This window comes from Hyla sarda, chromosome 1 (assembly GCF_029499605.1).
Source record: "Hyla sarda isolate aHylSar1 chromosome 1, aHylSar1.hap1, whole genome shotgun sequence".
Lineage (NCBI taxonomy): Eukaryota > Metazoa > Chordata > Amphibia > Anura > Hylidae > Hyla > Hyla sarda.
Window position 1 is genome coordinate 398,545,624 of NC_079189.1, and position 27,824 is coordinate 398,573,447.

At 43.3% G+C, this 27,824-nt stretch overlaps 1 gene segment (V, D, J or C); it reads right to left on the reverse strand.

Moving 5' to 3' along the window:
* Nucleotides 1–6,374: 6,374 nt before the first annotated feature.
* Nucleotides 6,375–27,824, reverse strand: part of LOC130277074 (Ig heavy chain V region PJ14-like) — a 38,753-nt gene continuing 17,303 nt past the window's right edge. The window contains 2 exon segments of the V gene segment in view: nucleotides 6,375–6,847; nucleotides 7,632–7,730. Of these exon segments, the coding sequence occupies nucleotides 6,492–6,847; nucleotides 7,632–7,650 (375 nt within the window).

The following is a 27,824-nucleotide window of genomic DNA, read 5'->3' on the forward strand; positions in this document are numbered from 1 at the left end:
TCGACCACACAGGTGGCTGAGGAGATGCGAGGCACAGGAGAGATAAGGCAGCTAGTAGTCTGGATAGCAGAAGGTCAGGGCAAGCGGCACAGTAGCTTAGTCAAGATGTAGCAGGAGTTCAATGAGCAGGCGGCAGAGGAGCAAGGTCAAGTCACAAAGCAAAGTATCAAATACACAGCAAGGCAATGCTGAGGAACGCTTTCGCTAAGGCACAAGGCAACAAAGATTCATCAGGGGAAGTGAAGAGGGTGGAAGAATTTATAAATGAGCCACAGGTGAATTATACAAATGAGCGTACTGGCCCTTTAAAGCTCCGGCGCGCGCACACCCTAGGGTACAGGGACACGCGCGCCCAAGCATAGACCCAGAGGCGGAGGACGGAGAAACACCCGGAGAGTGGCGGACTGGGGCTCGCATGTGGGCACGTCCTGCGATGCGAGTCCCAGCCCCGTCGGCAGCAGCAGGTAAGGGGACCATACACTCACGGCCAGCGTGTGTGGCCGGAGCGCACAAAGTAACAGTTATTCAGTATGACATGCAGATTCTTTTGAAAAATTCCTTCATGCCATGAGAATGTAGTGACAAGAGTTAACTTCCATTCTGTGCTTCTATTCTGGCTTTAATGTATCAACATTTTTTATTTAAATTTTATTACATTTTATAAACAAATTTACAAGTCACTTTTCATTAATTATAAAACATCTTTAACCCCTTAAGGACTTAGCCCATTTTGGCCTTAAGGACTGAAGCAAATTGTATTTTTACATTTTCATTTTTTCCTCCTCACCTTCTAAAAATCATAACTCTTTTATATTTTCATCCACAGACGAGTATGAGCTCTTGTTTTTTGAGCGTCCAGTTGTTCTTTGTAATGACATGTCTCATTTTACCATAAAATGTATGGCGCAACAAAAAAGCTAATATTTGTGTTGGGAACTTGAGAAGAAAACCGCAATCAGAATAGTAGCAGGTAGGCAGGTAGGCAGAAGAAAACGGTCTCTTTTGTCAAAGTTTTGATGTGTGCACAAGTAAGTTTTGAGGATATGCATGAAGTAAAACTAAACTTTTATTTTTATTCTTAGGATAAAATATATGGACCCAACATTTTTATTTAATTGAATAAAAGGAAAGGTGTGCAAAAAACACCATGTGCCACCTACACCACCAAGTATTGATGTGATGCAAAGACCTCTAAAAGGTTGAAGGGAACAACGTATGGTAGATTGTAACCGGTGGGGATAAAAACTTCCCCTGTAAGGCCCTACTCTAGCATTATTAATTCCCTTCTCGGCAAGTGTTACTCGCCCTAAAATGGGCAGCCTCACACAGGAACCTCTCCCTATTTCCACCTAAAAATCCTGGGAAATGGCAGAGTTTTTAGGTGGAAATAGGGAGAGGTTCCTGTGTGGGGCCGCCCTTTTTAGGTTGAGTAACACTTGCCAAAAAAGGAATTAATAGTGGGAGTGTAGGGCCTTACAGGGAAAGTTCCCCCCCGCCCACCTGTTACAATGGACCATACATTGTTTCCTTCTACCTTTTAGAGGTCTTTGCATCACATCAATACTTGGTGGTGTAGGTGGAACATAGTGTTTTTTGCACACCTTTCCTTTTGTTAGCTTTAAAAAATTATTTGGGGTCCATATATTTTATCCTAAGAAAAGTTAAGTTTCAGCTAATGCATATGGTATGATGCGGAGGAATTTCTGTAACTGGGGAGTAGCACCTTAAATATGTTTTGCACTATCCATATTTGTGAAGTGTTGGTATGGCACCATGGTCAATCTACTCTGATGCATCAGGCATTGGTTGGTGGAAATCCTGGTTGATCCATGCCTGATTCATCTTGACAGAGGTCAGTCTATCCACATTTTTGGTGGACAGACGTGACCCCCGCCACACTAAACACTGCACTAAACACAAAGGTACTCATCAGTGACTGTAGACTCATGCTGCGGCTGGTGGAGCTGGTACTGCTCCTGTCACCCCACCCCTCCCCAACAGCCATGGCAGTGGAAGGTGAGCGCAAAGGGCCCCCCCACATCAGACCTGCAAGAGGATGGACGATGGTGCAGATAGGCATCAGCCAACTGACTACATAGGATGTGTATGTAGTAGGTCAGTTTGTCCTCCCTCTCAGTGGGTGAAAAAAGGCCTGAATTTTGTGCCGGTAGCGAGGGTCCAATAAGGTTGAGAGCCAGAATCATCCTGCTTCTGAATGGTGAAAATTCGGCGGTCACTACGCAAGCAAGTGAGCATGCATCGTGCCATTTTTGCAAGTGACTTGAAGGGACTCCCTGCCTCCATCTCCACTGCATACTGCCACAGTGTGTCTAGGTCCTCTCTCTCACCTTCCTCATAACCCTCTAGCTCCTCTAGCTGAACCTGCTCCTCCTCTCCTGTCAGATGACTAGAAAAACCGCCCATCTCACGAAACCTAAACTGTGCTCCACTGTGCCCCACCCCCTCCTCCTCCTCCAGTTCAGTCCCCACAGGGCTCATGTGGCCGTGAGATGTAGGCACCACGTCTCCAGTGCCCTGACCAGCTATCGTTTCCAACAGGTGTTGTAGTAGATGAAGCAGTGGAATGACGTCGTTAATCCCGTAATGCTGGCAACTGACTAATAATGTGGCTTCCTCAAAGGCCCTGAGCAAACGGCAGGTGTCAAATATGAGCTGCCACTGGTTGACATTGAAGTTACACAGGGGAGTCCCCCTATCCACTTGTATTATCAAGAAATCGGTGATGGCTTTTCTTGGTTCGTATAGTCGGTCCAACATATGGAGGGTGGAATTCCAACGTGTGGAAACTTCGCAAATCATACTATGTTGGGGGATGCTGTTCTGACGCTGCAGCTCAAGAAGGGTGTGCTTTGCTGTCTACGAGTGGCTGAAGTGCATGCAAAGTTTCCTTCCCATTTTTAGGATGTCTTGCAGATAGGGGGAATACTTCAGGAACAGCTTGAAAACCAGATTGAACACATGTGCCATGCAGGGGCATGTCTCAGTCTTCCTTGTCGCAGCACAGACAAGATGTTGTTCCCGTTGGCGGTCACCATGGTTCCCATTTCCATTTATCGTGGAGTAAGCCATGACTCGATTTCTTGATTAATTACTTTTAGCACTTTCTCTCCAGTGTGACTCCAAGGGGGCCTATGGGGGCTATAACATTGCAAAAAAATTGTAGAAAAAAAAGTTAATGAAGATCATTTAACCCCTTCCTTAATAAAAGTTTGAATCACCCCCCTTTTCCCATTTAAAAAAAAAACTGTGTAAATAAAAAAATTAAAATAAACATATGTGGTATTACCGTGTGCAGAAATGTCCAAATTATAAAAAATATATCGTTAATTAAACAATGGCGGACGTGCAAGAAAGTTCCAAAGTCCAAAATAACGTATTTTTGATTGCTTTTTATATCATGAAAAAATGTATAAAAAATAACAAAAAAGTCTGATCGGTACAAAAATGGGACCGGTAAAAAGCTCAGATCATGGCGCAAAAAATGAGCCCTCAAACCGCCCTGTACGTGGAAAAATAAAAAAGTTAAAGGGGTCAGATAATGACAATTTTAAACATATACATTTTCCGGCATGTAGTTATGATTTTTTCCAAAAGTATGACAAAATCAAACCTGTTAAAGTTGGGACCTACATAATAAAGATAAGGTTTCATTTTTACCGAAAAATGTACTGCGTAGAAACGGAAGCCCCAAAAATTTACTAAATGTCGTTTTTGTTCAATTTTGTTGCACACTGATTTTTTTTTCTGTTTCACCGTAGATTTTTGGTAAAATGACTAATGTCATTGCAAAGTAGAATTGGTGGCGCAAAAAATAAGCCATCATATGGATTTTTAGGTGCAAAATTGAAAGGGTTATGATTTTTCAAAGGTAAGGAGGAAAAGATGAAAGTTCAAAAACGGAAAAACCCTCTGTTCCCAAGGGGTTAAGACTTTAACAGGAACAAAATAGTACACCACTTAGATGTACATATTTGGTGTGCACTTATGAGGGGAGGACAATGCGCTCCACTACGCTTAAAACAGTATTTGTCTACAACACCAGCAATACACACCATTGCTGCAGCACACAGTTGCTGTGTACTACACCCAAAATTGCACTTTCTCTCTAAATCTCGCTCCCTTCCCTATCAGTGCATCTAGGATGGATTTGGGCTTGTGGTGAATTGCTGCTGTAAAAAAGCTTTTCTGTGCAACACACTGCTCTCTGTCCCTCTTTGCAATTGAACGCTGATGTGACTGGGAGGTGAAATGCTGCTCTAAAAATGCTTTTCTGTGCAACACACACTGCTCTCTGTCCCCTTCTCTCTCCAGCAGAATGCTAATATGACTGGGAGGTGAATCGCTGCTGTAAAATAGCTTTTCTGTGCAACACACACTGCTGTCTGTCCCTCTCTCTCTGCAATAAAAGGCTGAAGTGACTGGCTGCAAGATAGCTGCCAATTATATAGGGCTGTTACATCACAGGGGTGGCTAGGTGCTGATAGGCTGCATCCTGCATGTGATTCAGGGTCATCCCGCCTACCCTTGTTCCCACCTTTCCAGGATTCCTTGCCCCATGTGCTCACATGTGGATCCATCATTTTCGATGCCCTGGAGACTCAACCCACCTAAATGGAGTTTAATGAAGCTATTTGCGCGATTGAATCGTGTCTATATTCGCATTCGTTGCAAATCGAATTTCTCTTGAAATTCTTAACAAATTCGGATTCGTCAGATTCGATTCGCTCATCCCTAGCATAGAAAAAGTGAAAAGAAATGTGTCTGGAGGTGATCTTAGGAGTTGCCTTATGAACAGGGAAACATACTGGATGTTCACATTGGGAACCATTCATCCATAAGGATTAAATCAGAGGTTAGATCTCATCACAATGTATTAAAACATATAGGTATGTGTTCACACTACTGATATTGCATATTTTTTAAATATAGGTATGTGTTTACACTACTGATATTGCATTTTTTTTATATAGGTATGTGTTCACACTACTGATATTGCATGTTTTTTTTTTGTTTGTTTATAGGTGTGAAATGTGTCAGAGATTTACTGTTTTGTACCTGTATTGTCCTGGAATTTATATTAATAAAACAAGAAGATTTTACTTCATCCCTGAGTGCTGGACAATTTCCTTGTTTGGATTCTGCTGCTTTGAAGTCGGTGTGGTTCCGGTGGGTCAGTGGCACAGGTGTGGAGCAACTTAGCAAATTTTTCTCTGTAACAACACTCTAGTCTCACTATACAGTAGTGCTCTTGCATTTCTCACCCTTTCTGTCTCTGCCTCAAGTTCAGGATACCCATGGTACAGCTTCCACTGCCATATCTTCATTTAGCTTAGAGCCCACCAGCATACAGTGACCCCCCCAACCTACGATGGCCCCGACATAGGATCATTTCAACATACGATTGCCTCTCATAGGCCATCGCATGTTGAAGGCAGCATCAACATACGATCCTTTTGTATGTCGGGGCCATCGCATAAACGGCTATCTGGCAGCGCAGACTGCTTCAGCTGCCACCGGATAGACGTTTACTGTGCCCTGTATGGTCTGCTGACAATCACTTACCTGTCCTCGGGGCTCCGGAGCTCCTCTTCTGGATCCCCTGCATCGTCCGTGCTCCCCATCGTCGTCATCACGTCACTGCGCACGCCTTCCCGTCATCCAATAGGAGCAGCGTGCTTAGCGACGTGATGGCGGCAACGGAGAGCGAGGATGCCGGGGAAGCAGAGGCCTTGCCGGAGCGTCGTGGACACCCCGGGAACACGGCGACAGCGATGGAGGGCGACATCCAGGGCGGTGGTGACGAGTGGTGACGGTCCGGAGTGGCGGGACACGTGAGTATAACCTCCAATACCAGTGGTCTTCAACCTGTGGACCTCCAGATGCTGGGTGCTGTAGCTTTGCAACATCTGGAGGTCCGCAGGTTGTAGACCACTATCCTATACTTTACATTGCACGGATCCCTCAACATACGATGGTTTCAACAAACGATGGTCCATTTGGAACGGATTACCATCGTATGTTGAGGGACCACTGTATTTTTTTGGAGTCCAACAAAAGGTTGAGGTCTCACCACAAACATTTTGCATTTAGTTCCAAACATAAGCCTTTAATACACTCCTCACTGCCTTATCCTAACCAACATTGTGTCCACAGCTTCTATGAGCTTCAGTGTGCCTCCATGGTTACACACTAAAAAACAAATGATGTAGGGTAAAATGGTAAAATAATAATTGATAACATTAAATAGTGATGTATTAGGATACAATTAGGATAATTATTTCCACCTATAATCATAATGTGTTTTGGCTTATATTAAGTACAGAGAGATATAAAATTGCAATACATCTCTTCAATGTTTCTAACTCTTATTGTTTTCTCCACTTTGTAAATCCCACACACTTTATGTTCAGCACTTCATGTCCCGATTCCGCCAGTGCATGTCTTTAGATTTATACTTTTGATAAAAAAGTTTATGTAAATGTCCCCCGTCCATCTGTTACACTGTGTTTCTGACTAGCACAATAATATTTCCCAGATTCATCAGGTTTCACTCCAGTGAGTTTGAAATAAACTTCTCCTTTATTTGTGTCTCTTGATAAAGTTAGTCTCCCTTGAAGGGACTCTGCATAGTTAAAGTTATTATTATAATATATACCACAAAGCCACTCCAGGCCTTTCCCATTAGTCTGTCTGATCCAGTGTACACAATACATGTTATCGCTATCAGTCAGGGAGGCTCCGGTCACTTTACAGGTCATGTCCAGAGTCTCCGATGGTCTCACAATCCCAGGACCAGACTCTTCCAAGACGATTTGTGCGCTGACACCTGTGAACAAATACACAAGAATTTAAACAACAAAACACATATTCCTGGAAGCCAATCTAATCATTTGTGTGTAGTGAACCTGTCAATAAATTGAAATCACATTATTCAGAATACATTATAAATAGCAATTGTCTGACATTGGTATGGAAACCAACTTAGGCTGGGTCCACACTACGTTTTGTCCCATACGGGAGCGCATACGGCAGGAGGGAGCTAAAACCTCGCGCTCCCGTATGTGACCGTATGCGCTCCCGTATGCCATTCACTTCAATGAGCCGACCGGAGTGAAACGTTCGGTCCGGTCGGCTCATTTTTGCGCCGTATGCGCTTTTACAACCGGACCTAAAACCGTGGTCAACCACGGTTTTAGGTCCGGTTGTAAAAGCGCATACGGCGCAAAAATGAGCCGACCGGACCGAACGTTTCACTCCGGTCGGCTCATTGAAGTGAATGGCATACGGGAGCGCATACGGTCACATACAGGAGCGCGAGGTTTTAGCTCCCTCCTGCCGTATGCGCTCCCGTATGGGACAAAACGTAGTGTGGACCCAGCCTTACATTGTAGAGTTAATATAAGGCAGAATAACCATAGAAGGTTCTTCATGTTTGGGTTGATGGGAAAGAACAAATCAGTTCTAGGTCTGGGGGCACAGTTCCTCTTCAGAGGACACTTTTGCTTCTTAATTTATACAGAAAATGATTAAAATATATTTGCATATACAACATATAAGAGACCCCAACTTCTTTAAGCTTCATTCAAATACTCAACATAGTGCTACATTACATAAATGACTCATTGACATGTTCCATTGCTCTTCTGGCCACAGAGAAGAATGAATACTAGTAGATTTCCTCTAGTCTAAGCCAGCTTCCAGTTCTGCTCCTGTCACGAAAAAATAAAGTAAAAATAATATAACACCTCAATGACATGTTGTAATGACTATTCCAATCTGACCACTCGTTTAAGAGGAATGAACTGACAATGCTTCTTTGCTGGATATATTTTTTTAACCTTTTGAAGACAGAGCTATTTTTTATTTTTTGCACTTTAGTTTTTTCCTTCTCTCCTTCTAAAAATCATAACGCTTTCAATTTTACTTTGTAATACTGTCAATCATTTCACCACCAAATCTATGGCAAAACAAGGAAAAAAATATTTGTGAGGCAAAAGTGGGAAAAAAAACGACCATTTTGTAACTTTTGGGGGCTTCCGACTCTACGCAGTGCACTTTTCGGTAAAAATGACATCTTATATTTATTCTATAGGACCATAGGATTAAAATGATACCCAACTTATATAAGTTTGATTTTGTTTTACTTGTTCTAAATAATTATAACTTTTTAGTACAAAAATAAGAATGCTTAAAATTGTCTTCTTCTGACCCCTATAACTTTATTTTTATTTTTCAGCATACAGGGATGCATGAGGCCTCTTTTTTATTTTTTTTTTTGCGCCATGGTCTGACCTTTTTATTGGTACCATTTTTTTTTTACTTCTCGATCACTTATTATAAATTTTTTTCAGGGTATGCAAAGTGACCAAAAATACGCAAATATGGAATTTGGATTTTTTTTAACATGTTTTGGATTTTTTTTAACATATTTTTATAGTTTGGACATTTACGCACGCAGTGATACCACATGTATATGTTTATTTTTGTTTACATATGTTTTTATTTTTTTAAATGGGAAAAGGGGGGTTAAATCACATTTATTAACTTTTTTCTACTTTTTACACCATTTTTTAGTCCACATAGGGGAATATTACATGCAATCTTCTGATTGCATACACTGTTCAATACTATGCCATAGCATAGCATTGATCAGTGTTATTGGCACTCCACTGCTCCAGCCTGCAGAGCAAGCATGGAGCAGCAGATCGCCAATCAAACGGAGAGGAGGACAGTAGGGACCCTCCCCCCCCCCTCCTCTCAGCTGTTCAGGACTCCACAATTTCAGCGCAGCGGTCCCGAACAGCCTGACTTAGCTGCCATGATACTTTTACTTTCACTTTAGATGCAGCAATCAACTTTGATCGCCATGTCTAAGGGGTTAATGCCGGGCATCACCGCGATCAGTAATGTCCGGCTTTAGACATGGGTCCCGGCAGCAGATAGCCGCCAGGACCAACTCGCTATGACCCGCGCTCAGCTCCTGAGCGCGCGTCATAGAAAGGGAGTGGGACGAGGGTCTACAGGTACACCCTATGTCCCCAACAGGTGAAATAGTTTAAATGAAAAATTTTCACCAAGATATCTGCTCATTAAATATGTACTAATTACATAATTCTGTTTTAATACATTTATACTTGTACAATTTTATGTTACACTGTATATATTTTCTGTTAGACGTTTTTTTTTTTTTTTTTTTACAGGTGCCGCAATGTTGGATTGTGGTGGTTGGTGATAGTAATGAAGACCTGCTGTACTGCCATGACAATTTCAGTTTTTTTACTGAAATACATTTTAAAAAGGTGCATCTGTGTCTAGATAAAGCTGCTACATGTTTATTATGACACCTCTGCTCCTCATTTCCCTTTCAGAATGTCCACCTGATGTGTGTAAGGCTAAGTTTCAACTTGGTTTTTTTTCTGGCAGTTTTTGGAATACTGCCACTGCAGTTTTTGAGTCAAAGCCAAAAGTGTATTCAAAAGGAATAGGACATATAAAGGAAGGACTTACACTTCTCCCTTATGGATCCACTTCTGAATTTGGCTCAAACACTGCAGTGGCAGATATCCAAAAACTGCCAGAAAAAAAACAAGTGGAAACTCAGCATAATGCTGGTGGTCACTCATGCTTAATAGCTCCATATCTCCTGTACACTGGAATGGTGGAGTAATACTTGCTATTTAGTAGACCAGGCAATAAGAAACAGTTCACTAGAAATAAATTCTTCCTACCAGCATTCAACACACAAAGTAAATGAAAAGAACAGCAGGAACTAAGTATAGATGCCAAAATGTCAAATTTGTATGCAAAGCCTTATGCAAACATTTATAAACGTTGTATGCTGGAAAACTGAGGTCAATAATACATTTCTTCCTATGTTTTGTCTAACCTAACAGTAATTTAACCCCTTCCCACAGCAGAATATTTGGCAATGAGTTGTTTGTTCTAAGAAGCACAACTTTTATTTTTATGACAACATACAAGGCTTGTTTTTTGTGGGAAAAGTTGCTTCACCATATAATGAATTGAGAAACAAAATATGTAGAATAAAAAAAGAAAAAAAAATCTTCAACATGTGATGTCCAGTAGCTGAACAATTTCACAACTTGGCACCTGCCCCCTCGCTTCTTGGAAGGTATACTTCTGAGACATGCCAAATTTAGGTGCAGAGGAGCAGATCAGGTATTACCTTTCCTGCCCCCTTGGCAACTATTTTAAGTTCATATACCAAATGGATATATTTTTGTTATGTCTTACTGTTTTCTTAATAATTAGAAAAAAAAAAAACATAACCCTATAATCTTTTATGTTTCCATATATTGCCTTTGGATGTAATGTGTTGCTGGGGGCATATCACAAATCTGCCTATGTATATACAGGATCCATCTGTTTACAACCTCCATACTTACCTCATGGTTACACAAAGGAAAGCATGTCATCATCCTACTGGGCATGCCATCAGTGATACATTTCCATCTATACACAGTGGAGATGAGTAGATTCATCTGATATACTATGCTCAAGTGTGGTAAAAATACATAGTAAGGGGTCCGTGCCTCCAGGGGGGTCTGGGCAGGCATCTGACGTATCCTGGTGCCAGCCACCAGGATTTTTCCCTGTTATTTTGCCCCAGGACCATGGCCACTTTAAATGCCCAGTGGCTATAAGAGCAGAGCAGCAAGCAGGAGGACACAAAGGCAAACCAGTATAATATATTACTAGAACAGCACCTACAGGGTTCCAACCACTGCTTCTAGGGTCTGGAAACTTACTGCTTTGGCCTATAGGCCATAGCAGTAGGTCCTGACCATGGACCAAAGGAGCAGTGAAGCACTAAAATAAGGCAATGCACAGACATACTGCCTGCAGCCATATACTGTGTGGTGTCGGGGTGTGAGGTGCAGGGTAGATGCAGGGCAGATGTTATAGCCCAAGGGGCAGATGGTATTAACCCCTTCTTGTCGTGACGCCAGGGTGTAGTTCATCCTTAACCATACAAGGGTAAAACCGCTGATCCTGGGTTAGGCAAGGGCAATGAAGACACCAGTGCCAGATTAAGGATAATGGCAGCTTTACTGAGGCAAGACAGGTGATATAGTCTTTGCAATACAGCCAAATATCCCAGGGGGTTACCAGTGACACAGGGGGACATTGCAGGCTTGCTGGGATTTGCAGTAGTTAGACTGAATTTAGTGCAGGCCACGGTGACTCCTCATGGACTTGACTGACAGAGATGGTGACTGACAATAAGATGACTTGACTTAATGATGACCAATTTGTGGCTGCAGGACTTTAGGTTTGAGGCCTCCAATGCTCTGGACACAGACACTGGAACAACTTGACTGGACTTGACCTCAGCAGAAGGAGCAATATGCTAAGAGAGAGATTGCAGCCCCTCCCCTTGTTAATTAGAGGGGCTGCGCAAGAAGCCCATAGGTCACTTGGGGGGGTCACCTGGTAACTGGAGCCCTCTGGTTAACAATCATGTGGTACAAACATTAAAACAACAGTACATTAAATGATGCAAACCTATATAAATAATGGGGGTATGCTGCAGGGGAGCCCTGGGGACATGCAGGACAGTACGGGGCCACATCATCCCGTACTGGGACATCACAACTGTATATGGCTGGAGACAGTATGGCTGTGAACAAAGGGGCCCACAACTATATATGAGGGTCACAGCCACAAACAGAGGAGGCCTACAACTATATATAGGGGCACAGGAGGGGTCTACAACTATTAATGAGGCACAGCCACAAACAAGGGGCCTACAACTATATAGGGGGCACAGATGGAGTCTACAACTATATATATGGGAACAGACAGAGGGAGCCTACAGCTATATGTTGGCCCAAATATAGGGAGCCTACAGAATGGGTAAACCATGACACCAGGGGCCATACAGCATGAGGGCACAGTTACACAGGGGGCCTACAGCATGGGGCACAATGACAGAGGGGGCCTACAACATGGGGGCACAATGACAGAGGGTGCCTAAAACAGAGAAAGAGAGGGCCTACAGCTATATATGGGGGGCCTACAGCTATATGAGGGCACAAAGCAGGCACTATTACTGTGTGGGGCAATCCACTGACAGGTTTTGTGGGCACAAGTCTTGGCCAGGAGAAATCTTCATGATGGCCCAGGCGGATACTAAAAAAAAAGAAAAAGGAATGAACAACCTCCATCAGAGAAGACTTCACTGTCGTTCACTTAGAGAAGACACCGCTGCAAGTCACATGTAACTGTCATCACTAATACTGTCTGCAGAGCACTTGCATACAGCTGGTATCTACCTCCATATGGTCAGCATGTGGGAATATTGGCATATTTTTAGGGCAATTTTTGGGGTAGTTTCACAGTAACCAGAATATGGTATATTAGAGAACAGCAGAGTGCATTGCTGCACAGTGTTTCACTTCACTGCACTCTATAATCTAAACAGAAATATACAATTAGAAAATGATGCTATTTAAGCATTTAAAGGGGTATTCCAGGATTTTTTTTATTTGACTATGCTACAGGGGCTGTAAAGTTAGTGTAGTTGTGTGTACCTGTGTGTGATGATTTTCTCACAATTCTGTGATTTTCACCCCAATATTTATTTTTATCAGCATACAAAGTGACTGTTGTCTCGGATTTTTCCCAGCTTGCAATGCGGCCGAGACCTGACTTACTAGTCAGCTGATGACAGGGAGCCTGTCTGCTTCAATGGGTGGAGGGATCAATCTGCAACTAATGCAACAGCTGTAGGCACCCTGATTGAAAACCACAGGTCTTTTGTTTCAATGGGTGGGGTGGCTGATGTGTGAGAGGGAGGAAAATGGCATTGTGGGATTTGTAGTAAAAAAAAAAAAACATAAGTCAAACAGGAAAGACAAGTTTACAAAAAGCTACCCACAGTGTTATGGTAATCTCACAACATAGCCATTTAGCCCCAAGACAAGCGCAGATCCTTCCTAAGCTTGTCCATTACTGTCTGGCAGGTACGTACTAAAATCACCTTATGGTGGATAACCCCTTTAATCCCCTACAGTTAAGATTTAGTTTATGTGGCTATTTTCATATAGTCTATTACATTGTGTGTTTCTGTCTACCACAATAATATTTCCCAGATTCTTCAGGTTTCACTCCAGTGAGTTTGAAATAAACTTCTCCTTTATTTGTATCTCTTGATATAATATGTCGTCCCTGAAGAGACTCAGCATAATATTTGGTATCTTGATGGAGTATTCTCCCAAACCACTCCAGACCTTTTCCAACAGGTTGTCTTACCCAATGTACAGAATACATATTATCACTGTCAGTGAGGGAGGCTCCGGTCACTTTACAGGTCATATCCAGAGACTTAGATGGTTTCACAGTCCCAGGACCAGACTCTACTAGTGTGATCTGTGCAGTGACACCTGAAAATACATAGATATTATTTCACATTTCAATATTTTAAAAATACAATTATTACTAGAATCTGTGCAGTACTGACTGAAAATCTTACTTACATAGTAGAGCTGATATAACACAAAGTAACCAAAAGAGAAACTTCATGTTTGGGCTAAGGATATAGACCTAGTCAGTTCCAGGTCTGGGTGTACAGTTCTTAGCAATAGAACCTTCTACTTCTCTATTTATACAGGAACTTATTTAAATCTATTTACATACACCCTGCAGCAAGGGCCCGAGACTTTATTATCTGGAGAACTTCACTGATTTACTGTATAACAGGGCGTGCGGATCCACATTGATGATTCAATTATTCATGTTTTTATGTATTTTCAGTTCACTCAATGATTTCCTCTTTCCAAAAAGACTTATATTTGCAGATGTTGTAAAAATGTATCATGGATCAAAAAGCCAGTGCCCGGCTCAATGGCGATGATTTACAGGTGTATAGATAAAAGAGGATTTATTGACCAGAATGCAATGCGTTTCGCTGCGCATGCAGCGAAACGCGTTGCATTCTGGTCAATAAATCCTCAGCCTCCATGACAAGAGAGCTACACGGCAAGTTTATATAGGTAAGAATTAACCATTTCGTTGACAGCATGAACCACAGAGAGAATCAATCACCTGTGTTTTAATCAGTACTCACATTGCGAGTAGCCGTGAGAGTTCCGCAAAATGAAGACCTCACTTCAAATCGCAATGTGCAGTTCACAAAGACCAATAACATATAAAATACTGTAATTTGTAAACATTAATCCAAACACAAGACATTATTTCACAAGTACTACAACATAGAAAAATCTTCGCAGGGTATACAACCCCAAGAGTTATAAAAAATTGATAAATAAAAAATAAAAAATGGAATGTATTATGGACTAATATCAGGAATCTGACAATAGAAATAAACATAGCAGTCATTATAATGAATTGCATATAAGGTATACAGAATATAATGACAATACAAACAGACAATCTACATCAAAAGAAAAATATATATATAGGGAAAAAGATGTTATAAATGAGATAAACATTTTCCATTCTTTCTTAAGCATTTATATATAAATAAAATATAGAATATGTATAGAAAAAGTTATATATATAGTATATTGTAAATAATTATCAAACATTTTACATTAATTCCCGACCATTTTTTTTAAACATATATACATATATATGATTTATCGAAAATTTTCAAACAAACACACACACACATATATATATATATATATATATATATATATATATATATATATATATATTGTTACGCCTAGCGCTCCGGGTCCCCGCTCCTCCCCGGAGCGCGTACGGCGTCTCTCTCTCCGCAGCGCCCCGGTCGGTCCCGCTGACCGGGAGCGCTGCACTGTCATGGCCGTCGGGGATGCGATTCGCACAGCGGGACGCGCCCGCTCGCGAATCGCATCCCAGGTCACTTACCCGTTCCCGTCCCCTGCTGTCATGTGCTGGCGCGCGCGGCTCCGCTCTCTAGGGCGCGCGCGCGCCAGCTCCCTGAGACTTAAAGGGCCAGTGCACCAATGATTGGTGCCTGGCCCAATTAGCTTAATTGGCTTCCACCTGCTCCCTGGCTATATCTGATCTCCTCCCTTGCACTCCCTTGCCGGATCTTGTTGCCTTGTGCCAGTGAAAGCGTTTAGTGTGTCCAAAGCCTGTGTACCTGAACTTCTGCTATCCACCCTGACTACGAACCTTGCCGCCTGCCCCCGACCTTCTGCTACGTCCGACCTTGCTTCTGTCTACTCCCTTGTACCGCGCCTATCTTCAGCAGTCAGAGAGGTTGAGCCGTTGCTAGTGGATACGACCTGGTCACTACCGCCGCAGCAAGACCATCCCGCTTTGCGGCGGGCTCTGGTGAAAACCAGTAGTGACTTAGAACCGGTCCACTAGCACGGTCCTCGCCAATCCCTCTCTGGCACAGAGGATCCACCTCCTGCCAGCCGGCATCGTGACAGTAGATCCGGCCATGGATCCCGCTGAGGTTCCTCTGCCTTATATCTCTGATATCACCACGGTGGTCGCCCAGCAATCCCGACAGATCGCCCATCTAACCCACCAGCTGTCGGAAGTGTCCACCATGGTGCAGCAACTTCAGTCGCAACTTCTGCCTCTGCTACAGCAGCAACCATCTCCTCCGCCAGCTCCTGCACCCCTTCCGCAGCGAGTGGCCACTCCTAGCCTCCGCCTGTCCTTGCCGGACAAATTTAATGGGGACTCTAAGTTTTGCCGTGGCTTTCTTTCGCAATGTTCCCTGCACTTGGAGATGATGTCGGACCAGTTTCCTACTGAAAGGTCTAAGGTGGCTTTCGTAGTCAGCCTTCTGTCAGGAAAAGCCCTGTCATGGGCCACACCGCTCTGGGACCGCAATGACCCCGTCACTGCCTCTGTACACTCTTTCTTCTCGGAAATTCGAAGTGTCTTTGAGGAACCTGCCCGAGCCTCTTCTGCTGAGACTGCCCTGCTGAACCTGGTCCAGGGTAATTCTTCCGTTGGCGAGTACGCCATACAATTCCGTACTCTTGCTTCTGAACTATCCTGGAATATTGAGGCCCTCTGCGCGACCTTTAAAAAAGGCCTATCCAGCAACATTAAAGATGTTCTGGCCGCACGAGAAACTCCTGCTAACCTGCATGAACTCATTCATCTAGCCACTCGCATTGACATGCGTTTTTCTGAGAGGCATCAAGAGCTCCGCCAGGAAAAAGACTTAGATCTCTGGACACCTCTCCCACAGTCTCCATTGCAATCTGCGCCTAGGCCTCCCGCCGAGGAGGCCATGCAAGTGGATCGGTCTCGCCTGACCCTGGAAGAGAGGAATCGCCGTAGGGAAGAGAATCTTTGTCTGTACTGTGCCAGTACCGAACATTTTTTGGTGGATTGCCCTATCCGTCCTCCACGTCTGGGAATTTTATTCGGGAGTCCTTGGTGAATAAATTCCGCATCCCGGTGACCCGTCTCGTCAAGCCACTCCACATTTCCGCGGTCAACGGAGCCAGGTTGGATTGCACCGTGCGTTACCGCACGGAGCCCCTCCTAATGTGCATCGGAACTCATCACGAAAAAATTGAGTTTTTGGTCCTCTCCAATTGCACTTCCGAAATTCTCCTTGGACTACCCTGGCTTCAACACCATTCCCCAACCCTGGATTGGTCCACAGGGGAGATCAAGAGCTGGGGTACCTCTTGCTTCAAGGACTGCCTTAAACCGGTTCCCAGTACTCCCTGCCGTGACCCTGTGGTTCCCCCTGTATCCAGTCTCCCTAAGGTCTTTATGGACTCTGCCTGCCATAAGAAGTGCCTCTCCCCCCCTCCCAGTCCAGTCAGGCAAGCCTCGGTGCCTCCTCATGGCCCTCGTCCTGGTGTCACACTGCCCCGTGCCAGGCCTCGCCCTCTGCCCTCCCTCCCCATTCCCACTCCTGCTGTACTGCCTGCCGTTGAGGAATCCCTCCATCCTTTCCCGGTGTCCTCATCCCAGGGGAGGCAGTTACCGGACAAAGAGAAGGGGAGACCTAAGGGGGGGGGTACTGTTACGCCTAGCACTCCGGGTCCCCGCTCCTCCCCGGAGCGCGTACGGCGTCTCTCTCTCCGCAGCGCCCCGGTCGGTCCCGCTGACCGGGAGCGCTGCACTGTCATGGCCGTCGGGGATGCGATTCGCACAGCGGGACGCGCCCGCTCGCGAATCGCATCCCAGGTCACTTACCCGTTCCCGTCCCCTGCTGTCATGTGCTGGCGCGCGCGGCTCCGCTCTCTAGGGCGCGCGCGCGCCAGCTCCCTGAGACTTAAAGGGCCAGTGCACCAATGATTGGTGCCTGGCCCAATTAGCTTAATTGGCTTCCACCTGCTCCCTGGCTATATCTGATCTCCTCCCTTGCACTCCCTTGCCGGATCTTGTTGCCTTGTGCCAGTGAAAGCGTTTAGTGTGTCCAAAGCCTGTGTACCTGAACTTCTGCTATCCACCCTGACTACGAACCTTGCCGCCTGCCCCCGACCTTCTGCTACGTCCGACCTTGCTTCTGTCTACTCCCTTGTACCGCGCCTATCTTCAGCAGTCAGAGAGGTTGAGCCGTTGCTAGTGGATACGACCTGGTCACTACCGCCGCAGCAAGACCATCCCGCTTTGCGGCGGGCTCTGGTGAAAACCAGTAGTGACTTAGAACCGGTCCACTAGCACGGTCCTCGCCAATCCCTCTCTGGCACAGAGGATCCACCTCCTGCCAGCCGGCATCGTGACATATATATATATATATATATATATATATATATATGATTGATCAAGCCCTTTTGAAACAACTCATAAAGATGATAAAGATGATTATCGAACATTCTCTATTGATTTGTTAAGTCCATTAAAGATCCAATAGGATTCACGATCAATTAATTTTTGATAACGATTCAAAGTTGATTCTGGAATAGTTTCCAGAATAATGAGGTGTAAATCATTAATGTTATTATTACAGAAAAATGACGAGAAATACTATGTAATAAAAAATTATTTTTAATATTGGATCTGTGTTTGCACATACATGATCGCACAGTCTGAATCGTGCGACCTACATACTGCAATCGGTAACTACAGTATAATAGGTAAATTGCATATCACAACTTACCCTCTGTTCAATAGAAAATGTTCGATTAGTTTGAAAAGACTCAAAAGTAAAGTTGGGTGTGCCGATCATAGGGCAACATAAGCATCGGGTCCCATTACAGGGATAACAACCTACTGATGATTTAGAAGAGATTTGAATCTCATTAATATTGTTTTTTAATCTATTCGGTGCTACTAGACTTTGTAAATTTCTAGATCGTTTGAATGTCACTCCCTGGGTAGTGGGCACAATGTACTTCAAGATAGGGGCACTGCAAATGATGTGCTAGTTGCGTTGCAAAATGTTTCTAATATCGGTTGCCCGCCAATTATAGTTGATGATGAAATTATATTTAAATTTACTTTGATCTTGAGTTTTATTTATATTCTTTCTTTCTTTTAACCCTTTCTTTCACTGTGGTCATCTTCTCAATTCTGACATTATCTAGAACTTCATTTACTTTCTGGGAGCAACTAATTCTATCTGTTTAATATTCTTTACCTTTTGATAAGCACTGCTAAGCAGACTTTGGGGATATCCCTTTGCTGGGAAGCAGCCCCTAAGAATGGCCACTTGATGGAAGAAATCAGTATCCAAGGTACAATTTATACGTATCCTCAGATACTGGCTATAGGGGACGCTCCCTCAGCCAAGCAGGATAGTGGGCACTCTCATATTGGAGAAAACTGTTAACATCTACTGACTTAAAGGGGTACTCTGGTGGAAAACTTTTTTTTTTTTATCAACTGGTGCCAGAAAATTAAACAGATTTGTAAATTACTTCTATTATCTTAATCCTTCCAGTACTTATTAGCTGCCGAATACTACAGAGGAAATTCATTTCTTTTTGGAACACAACTCTGTGCTGACATCATGACTACAATGTTCTCTGCTGACACCTGACCATTTTAAGAACTGTCCAGAGTAGGAGAAAATCCCCATAGAAAATATATCCTGCTCTGGACAGTTTCTAAAATGGACAGAGATGTCAGCAGAGAGCACTGTGTTCCAAAAAGAAAAGAATTTCCTCTGTAGGCGACCTGTAATTTTTCATTTGCACAGCCCACTGTTCCAAAGATCTGTCAAATACCAGTGGGGTGTAAATACTCACTGCACCCTTTATTAAATTCTGTGAGGGGTGTAGTTTTCAAACTGGGGTCACATGTGGGGGGTCCACTGTTCTGGCACCACGGGGGGCTTTGTAAACGCACATGGTCCTTGACTTCCATTTTAAACAAATTCTCTTTCCAAAAGCTCAATGGTGCTCCTCCACTTCTGAGCATTTTAGTGCGCCAGTAGAGCACTTGACATCCATACATGGGGTATTTCCATACTCAGAAGAAATGGGGTTACAAATTTTAGGGGTAATTTTCTCCTATTACCCCTTGTAAAAATGTAAAAATTTTTTTTTAGCATTTTAGTAAAAAAATATATATTTTTTCATTTATACATCCAACTTTAACAAAAAGTCGTCAAAAACACCTGTGAGGTGTTAAGGCTCACTGTACCCCTTGTTACGTTCCTTGAAGGGTGTAGTTTGCAAAATAGTATGCCATGTGTTTTTTTTTTATTTATTTTTTTTGCTGTTCTTGCACCATAGGGGCTTCCTAAATGTGACATGCCCCCCAAAAACCATGTCAGCATAATTTGCTTTCCAAAAGCCAAATGTGACTCCTTCTCTTCTGAGCATTGTAATTTTATGCCCTAACATGAGGTATGTCCATACTCAGAAGAGATGGGTTTACAAATTTTGGGGGATTTTCTCCGATTACCCTTTGTAAAAATCGTAAATTTGGGGAAAAAACTGCACTTTAGTGAAAAAAATATTTTTCTCATTTACACATCCGTCTTTAACGAAAATTCGTCAAACACCTGTGGGGTGTTAAAGCTCACTGGACCCCTTTTTATGTGCCTTGAGGGGTGTAGTTTCCAAAATGGTATGCCATGTGGGGTTTTCCTGCTGTTCTGGCACCATAGGGGCTTCCTAAATACGACATGCCCCCCCAAAAACCATTTCAGCAAAATTCAGTCTCCAAAATCCCAATGTCACTACTTCCCTTCTGAGCCCTCTAGTGCACTAGCAGATCACTTTACATCCATATATGATATATTTCCTTACTTGAGAGAAATGGGGTTTAAAATTTTGGGGGACACTTTCACCTATTATCCCTTGTGAAAATGAAAAATTTGGGGTAACATCAAAATTTTTGTAAAAAATAAAAAATTTCATTTTCACGTCCAACTTCAATGCAAAGTCATCAAACACCTGTGGGGTGTTAAGGTGTTAAGGAGTTTAGTTTCCCAAATAGTGTGCCATGCGGGGTGTTTTTTGCTGTTCTGGCACCATGGGGGCTTCCTAAATTTGACATGCCCCCCAAAAACAATTTCAGAAAAATTTGCTTTCCAAAAGCCCAATGTTGCTGCCTCCCTTTTGAGCCCTCTAGTGCACCCACAAATCACTTTACATCCACATATGAGGTATTTCCTTACTCGAGAGAAATGGGGTTTAACATTTTGTGGGACATTTTCACCTATTACCCCTTGTGAAAATGAAAAATTTGGGGTAACATCAGCATTTTAGTAAAAATTTATTTTTCATTTTCACGTCAAACTTCAACGCAAAGTCGTCAAACACCTGTGGGGTGTTAAGGCTCACTGTACCCCTTGTTACGTTCCTTGGGGGGTGTAGTTTCCCAAATATTATGCCATGTGGGGTGTTTTTTGCTGTTCTGGCACCATAGGGGCTTCCTAAATGCGACATGCCCCCCAAAAAACATTTCAGCAAAATTTTCTCTCCAAAATCCCAATGTCTCTCCTTCTCTTCTGAGCCCTCTAGAGCACCCACAGAGCCCTTTACATCAACATATGAGGTATTTCCTAACTCGAGAGAAATTGGGTTACATATTTTGGGGGGGCTTTTTACCCCTTGTAGTGTAAAAAATTAAGATTTAGAATTTTTGCCTCCACTTTGCTGCTATTCTTGTGAAACACCTAAAGGGTTAACAAACTTTCTGAATCTCATCTTGAATACGTTGAGGGGTGCAGTTTTCATAATGGGGTCCATTATGGGGTATTTCTAACATAAAGACCCCAAATTCACTTCAAAACTGAACTGGTCCATCAAAAATTCAGATTTTGAAATTTAAAAGGGTATTCCAGGAAAATACTTTTTTTTTTTATAAATCGACTGGCTCCAGAAAGTTAAACAGATTTGTAAATTACTTCCATTAAAAAATCTTAATGCTTTCAGTACTTATGTGCTTCTGAAGTTAAGGTTGTTCTTTTCTGTCTAAGTGTCTCGGGAACCGCCCAGTTTAGAAACAAATCCCCATAGCAAACCTCTTCTAAACTGGGCGGTTCCCGAGACATGTGTCATCAGAGAGCACTTTGATAGAAAAGAACAACCTTAACTTCAGAAGCTCATAAGTACTGAAAGGATTAAGATTTTTAAATAGAAGTAATTTACAAATCTGTTTAACTTTCCGGAGCCAGTTGATATATATAAAAAAGGTTTTTCCTGGATAACCCCTTTAATTGGAAAATTGCTGCTATACTCTGAAGCCCTCTAATGTCTTCAAAAAGTGAAAACATGTAAACTTTATGATGTAAACATAAGGTAGACATATTGTATATGTGAATCAATATATCATTTATTTGGTACGTCTATTTTCCTTACAAGCAGAGAGCTTCAAAGTTATAAAAATGCAAAATTTTCAAATTTTTCATGACATTTTGGAATTTTTCACCAAGAAATGATGCAAGTATCGATGGAAATTTACCACTAACATAAAGTAGAATATGTCACGAAAAAACTATCTCTGAATCAAATTCATGAGTACAAGCATCCCAGAGTTATTAATGCTTAAAGTGACAGTGGTAAAAATTGCAAAAAATTCTCTGGTCCTTAGGGTCAAAATGGGCTCGGTGCCCAAGGGGTTAAAATAAGTCATAATAGGAATGTGTCCTGCCTGTTTCAAAATCCAAAAATTGGATAGCTTCCACAGAATAATTGAGGGAAAATTGCAACCCCAAGTGTTGGAATTCAAATATTCCACAAATTCGAAAGCTTGTGTATGGATCCCTGTCCAAACAAAACACAAATCATCAATAAAACGCTGGAAAAACGCAATATGGGGAGGGTATACCAGGGACTGTGCTATGTGGGTATAAATAAATTTGCGTAACTGGGTGTAAAGCACGTTTCCATAGCACAGCCCCTGGTCTGCCTATATATAGTGTCAGAAAAGGAAAAAAATATTGTGCTCCAAAATGAATAAAATGGAATGTAATAAAAATGTCAGCTTGATCCAGACTCATAGAAGGGTCCTGCTGAAAATAATCTTGTATAGCTTATAAACCTAAATTACCATCAATATTTGAATAAAGGGAACAGACATCTAGTGTTAAAAATTAAAAAGACAATGGTAAAGTCAAATTATTAAGTTCGTAAATTAATTGTGTGGAGTCTTTAAGATATTTGTGCACAGAGCTGCACATGTATGCCTGATATCACTGAGGTTTTAAACTTTGTAGTTAGGAAGGGAGTATAAAGAGTTAGGGTTAGATAATGAGTGTTATGTGTAGCAATGAATATTAATCTCTTAAGGATGCAGAGCGTACCTGTACCCTGCGCCCGCTCTCCTGCTATGACAAGCTGACCCCGTGTCATAGTCGGGTGGTCCTGGTGGCTTAGATTACAGTTTTTTTCACAAAACCGACAGCTCAATCAGGCTGTTTAGGACAGCTGCTTTAAAATCACGGTGTCCCGAACAGCTGGGAGGATGGCGGAAGGGCCCTTACCTGCCTCCTCGCCGTCCAATCGGTGTTCTGCTACTCCATGCCTGCTCTGCCCTGCTATGACATAGCATTAACAGTGTATGCAATCAGAAGATTGCATGTAATAGTCTGCTATGGGGACTGAAAAGTGGTGTAGAATTTTTTTTTTTTAAATTAATAAATGGGATTTAACCCCTTCCCTAATAAAAGTTTGAATTTTCCGCTTAAAAAAAAAAAAAATATATGTAAACAAAAAGTAAACAAAGATATGTGGTATCACCTTGTGTGTAAATGTCCGAACTATAAAAATATAATGTTAATTAAACCGTAGAGTCAATGGTGTATACGTAAGAATATTACAAAATCTAAAATTGCGTATTTTTGTTCATTTTGTATACCCTAAAAAAATGACAATTTTAAACATACAAAATTTTATGCATGTAGTTACATTTTTTTTTAACCCCTTAAGGACGCAGGACGTAAATGTACGTCCTGGTGAGGTGGTACTTAACGCACCAGGACGTACATTTACGTCCTAAGCATAACCGCGGGCATCGGAGCGATGCCCGTGTCATGCGCGGCTGATCCCGGCTGCTGATCGCAGCCAGGGACCCGCCGGCAATGGCCGACGCCCGCGATCTCGCGGGTGTCCGCCATTAACCCCTCAGGTGCCGGGATCAATACAGATCCCGGCATCTGCGGCAGTTCGCGATTTAAATGAACGATTGGATCGCCCGCAGCGCTGCTGCGGGGATCCGATCATTCATAACGCCGCACGGAGGTCCCCTCTCCTTCCTCCGTGCGGCTCCCGGCGTCTCCTGCTCTGGTCTGTGATCGAGCAGACCAGAGCAGGAGATGACCGATAATACTGATCTGTTCTATGTCCTATACATAGAACAGATCAGTATTAGCAATCATGGTATTGCTATGAATAGTCCCCTATGGGGACTATTCAAGTGTAAAAACAAATGTAAAAAAATGTAAAAGTAAAAAAAAAGTGAAAAATCCCCTCCCCCAATAAAAAAGTAAAACGTCCGTTTTTTCCTATTTTACCCCCAAAAAGCGTAAAAAACATTTTTTATAGACCTATTTGGTATCGCCGCGTGCGTAAATGTCCGAACTATTAAAATAAAATGTTAATAATCCCGTACGGTGAACGGCGTGAACGAAAAAAAAAAAGTCCAAAATTCCTACTTTTTTAATACATTTTATTAAAAAAAATTTATAAAAAATGTATTAAAAGTTTTTTATATGCAAATGTGGTATAAAAAAAAAGTACAGATCATGGCGCAAAAAATGAGCCCCCATACCGCCACTTATACGGAAAAATAAAAAAGTTAGAGGTCATCAAAATAAAGGGATTATAAACTTACTAATTTGGTTAAAAAGTTTGTGATTTTTTTTAAGCGCAACAATAATATAAAAATATATAATAATGGGTATCATTTTAATCGTATTGACCCTCAGAATAAAGAACACATGTCATTTTTACCATAAATTGTACGGCGTGAAAACAAAACCTTCCAAAATTAGCAAAATTGCGTTTTTCGTTTTAATTTCCCCACAAAAATAATGTTTTTTGGTTTCGCCATACATTTTATGATATAATGAGTGATGTCATTACAAAGGACAACTGGTCGCGCAAAAAACAAGCCCTCATACTAGTCTGTGGATGAAAATATAAAAGAGTTATGATTTTTAGAAGGCGAGGAGGAAAAAATGAAAACGTAAAAATTTCATTGTCTGAGTCCTTAAGGCCAAAATGGGCTGAGTCCTTAAGGGGTTAAAGTAGTATGATAAAATAAAACCTTTATAATTTGGGTATCCTTGTAATTGTATGGACCTACAGAATAAATATAAGTTCTTAATTTTACCAAAAAGTGTGCTGCATAGAAATGGAGGCTGCTAAAATTTACAAAATAGTGTTTTGTTTTTTCTATTTTGTCCCACAAATATATATTTTTTGTTTTGCCATAGATTTTATGGTAAAATGCCTGGTGTCATTACAAAGTAAAATTGGTAGCGCATAAAACAAGCCCTCATATAGGTCTGTTGGTGGAAAACTGAAGGCGTTATGATTTTTAGAAGGTGAGGAGGAAAAAATGAAGCTTTTTCACAGTCTCTGGAAAAAAGCTACATGGTAGCGAAACAATTGTTGCCGTGCATTTTCCCTGTGCTAAATAAATTTTGCAGATTGAATCAAGTGCCTCTACGCTGCTTTCTTCACTTTCATTGTTTATATACTTAGGGTTTGAAAATGAGTATTAGGGTCTTTTCCTTGCTAAATTTCCTCTATGGATCAGTGACCTTCATGCATGGAGCAGAAATGATCCAGGTTCAGCGCTTATGTCCATAGCAATCTTCCACAGACATAAGCACTGTCCAATCGACAGACAGGAGGAGTGTGCTGGAAGATTGAACAAGCTTCATCTTCTTGCGGAATCCAATTCCTCATCAAAAGTTCTGTCAAGGAACTTCCAACTTGTGAACAGAGCAGTGGAACTTTCACTGAAATCAATGGGAGGCTGCTGCAAGTGAATTCTATGTGGAATGTAATGTGGCCTTAGAGTTACAAAATGAATATTAGGGTACAGGAATGAGTAATAAGTTTTTATAATGAATAAAAGGGTTGTTACGCCGAGCGCTCCGGGTCCCCGCTCCTCCCCGGAGCGCTCGCTACACTCTCGCTACTGCAGCGCTCCGGTCAGATCCACTGACCCGGTGCGCTGCGATACCGCCTCCAGCCGGGATGCGATTCGCGATGCGGGTGGCGCCCGCTCGCGATGCGCACCTCGGCTCCCGTACCTGACTCGCTCTCCGTCGGTCCTGTCCCGGCGCGCGCGGCCCCGCTCCCTAGGGCGCGCGCGCGCCGGGTCTCTGCGATTTAAAGGGCCACTGCGCCGCTGATTGGCGCAGTGGTTCTAATTAGTGTGTTCACCTGTGCACTCCCTATTTATGCCTCGCTTCCCCTGCACTCCCTCGCCGAATCTTGTTGCCATTGTGCCAGTGAAAGCGTTTCCTTGTGTGTTCCTAGCCTGTGTTCCAGACCTCCTGCCGTTGCCCCTGACTACGATCCTTGCTGCCTGCCCCGACCTTCTGCTACGTCCGACCTTGCTTCTGTCTACTCCCTTGTACCGCGCCTATCTTCAGCAGTCAGAGAGGTTGAGCCGTTGCTAGTGGATACGACCTGGTCACTACCGCCGCAGCAAGACCATCCCGCTTTGCGGCGGGCTCTGGTGAAAACCAGTAGCGACTTAGAACCGGTCCACTAGCACGGTCCACGCCAATCCCTCTCTGGCACAGAGGATCCACCTCCTGCCAGCCGGCATCGTGACAGTAGATCCGGCCATGGATCCCGCTGAAGTTCCTCTGCCAGTTGTCGCCGACCTCACCACGGTGGTCGCCCAGCAGTCACAACAGATAGCGCAACAAGGCCACCAGCTGTCTCAACTGACCGTGATGCTACAGCAGCTACTACCACAGCTTCAGCAATCATCTCCTCCGCCAGCTCCTGCACCTCCTCCGCAGCGAGTGGCCGCTTCAGGCCTACGACTATCCTTGCCGGATAAATTTGATGGGGACTCTAAATTTTGCCGTGGCTTTCTTTCCCAATGTTCCCTGCACTTGGAGATGATGTCGGACCAGTTTCCTACTGAAAGGTCTAAGGTGGCTTTCGTAGTCAGCCTTCTGTCTGGAAAAGCTCTGTCATGGGCCACACCGCTCTGGGACCGCAATGACCCCGTCACTGCCTCTGTACACTCCTTCTTCTCGGAAATTCGAAGTGTCTTTGAGGAACCTGCCCGAGCCTCTTCTGCTGAGACTGCCCTGTTGAACCTGGTCCAGGGTAATTCTTCCGTTGGCGAGTACGCCGTACAATTCCGTACTCTTGCTTCAGAACTATCCTGGAATAATGAGGCCCTCTGCGCGACCTTTAAAAAAGGCCTATCCAGCAACATTAAAGATGTTCTGGCCGCACGAGAAATCCCTGCTAACCTACATGAACTCATTCATCTAGCCACTCGCATTGACATGCGTTTTTCCGAAAGGCGTCAGGAGCTCCGCCAGGATATGGACTTTGTTCGCACGAGGCGTTTTTTCTCCCCGGCTCCTCTCTCCTCTGGTCCCCTGCAATCCGTTCCTGTGCCTCCCGCCGTGGAGGCTATGCAGGTCGAACGGTCTCGCCTGACACCTCAAGAGAGGACACGACGCCGCATGGAGAATCTCTGCCTGTACTGTGCCGGTACCGAACACTTCTTGAAGGATTGTCCTATCCGTCCTCCCCGCCTGGAAAGACGTACGCTGACTCCGCACAAAGGTGAGACAGTCCTTGATGTCAACTCTGCTTCTCCACGTCTTACTGTGCCTGTGCGGATATCTGCCTCTACCTTCTCCTTCTCTACTATGGCCTTCTTGGATTCCGGATCGGCAGGAAATTTTATTTTGGCCTCTCTCGTCAACAGGTTCAACATCCCGGTGACCAGTCTCGCCAGACCCCTCTACATCAATTGTGTTAACAATGAAAGATTGGACTGTACCATACGTTTCCGCACGGAGCCCCTCCTAATGTGCATCGGACCTCATCACGAGAAAATTGAGTTTTTGGTCCTCCCCAATTGCACTTCCGAAATTCTCCTTGGACTACCCTGGCTTCAACACCATTCCCCAACCCTGGATTGGTCCACTGGGGAGATCAAGAGTTGGGGCCCCTCTTGTTTCAAGGACTGCCTTAAACCGGTTCCCAGTACTCCTTGCCGTGACTCTGTGGTTCCCCCTGTAACCGGTCTCCCTAAGGCCTATATGGACTTTGCGGATGTTTTTTGCAAAAAACAAGCTGAGACTCTACCTCCTCACAGGCCTTATGACTGTCCTATTGACCTCCTCCCGGGCACTACTCCACCCCGGGGCAGAATTTATCCTCTCTCTGCCCCAGAGACTCTTGCTATGTCTGAGTACATCCAGGAAAATTTAAAAAAGGGCTTTATCCGCA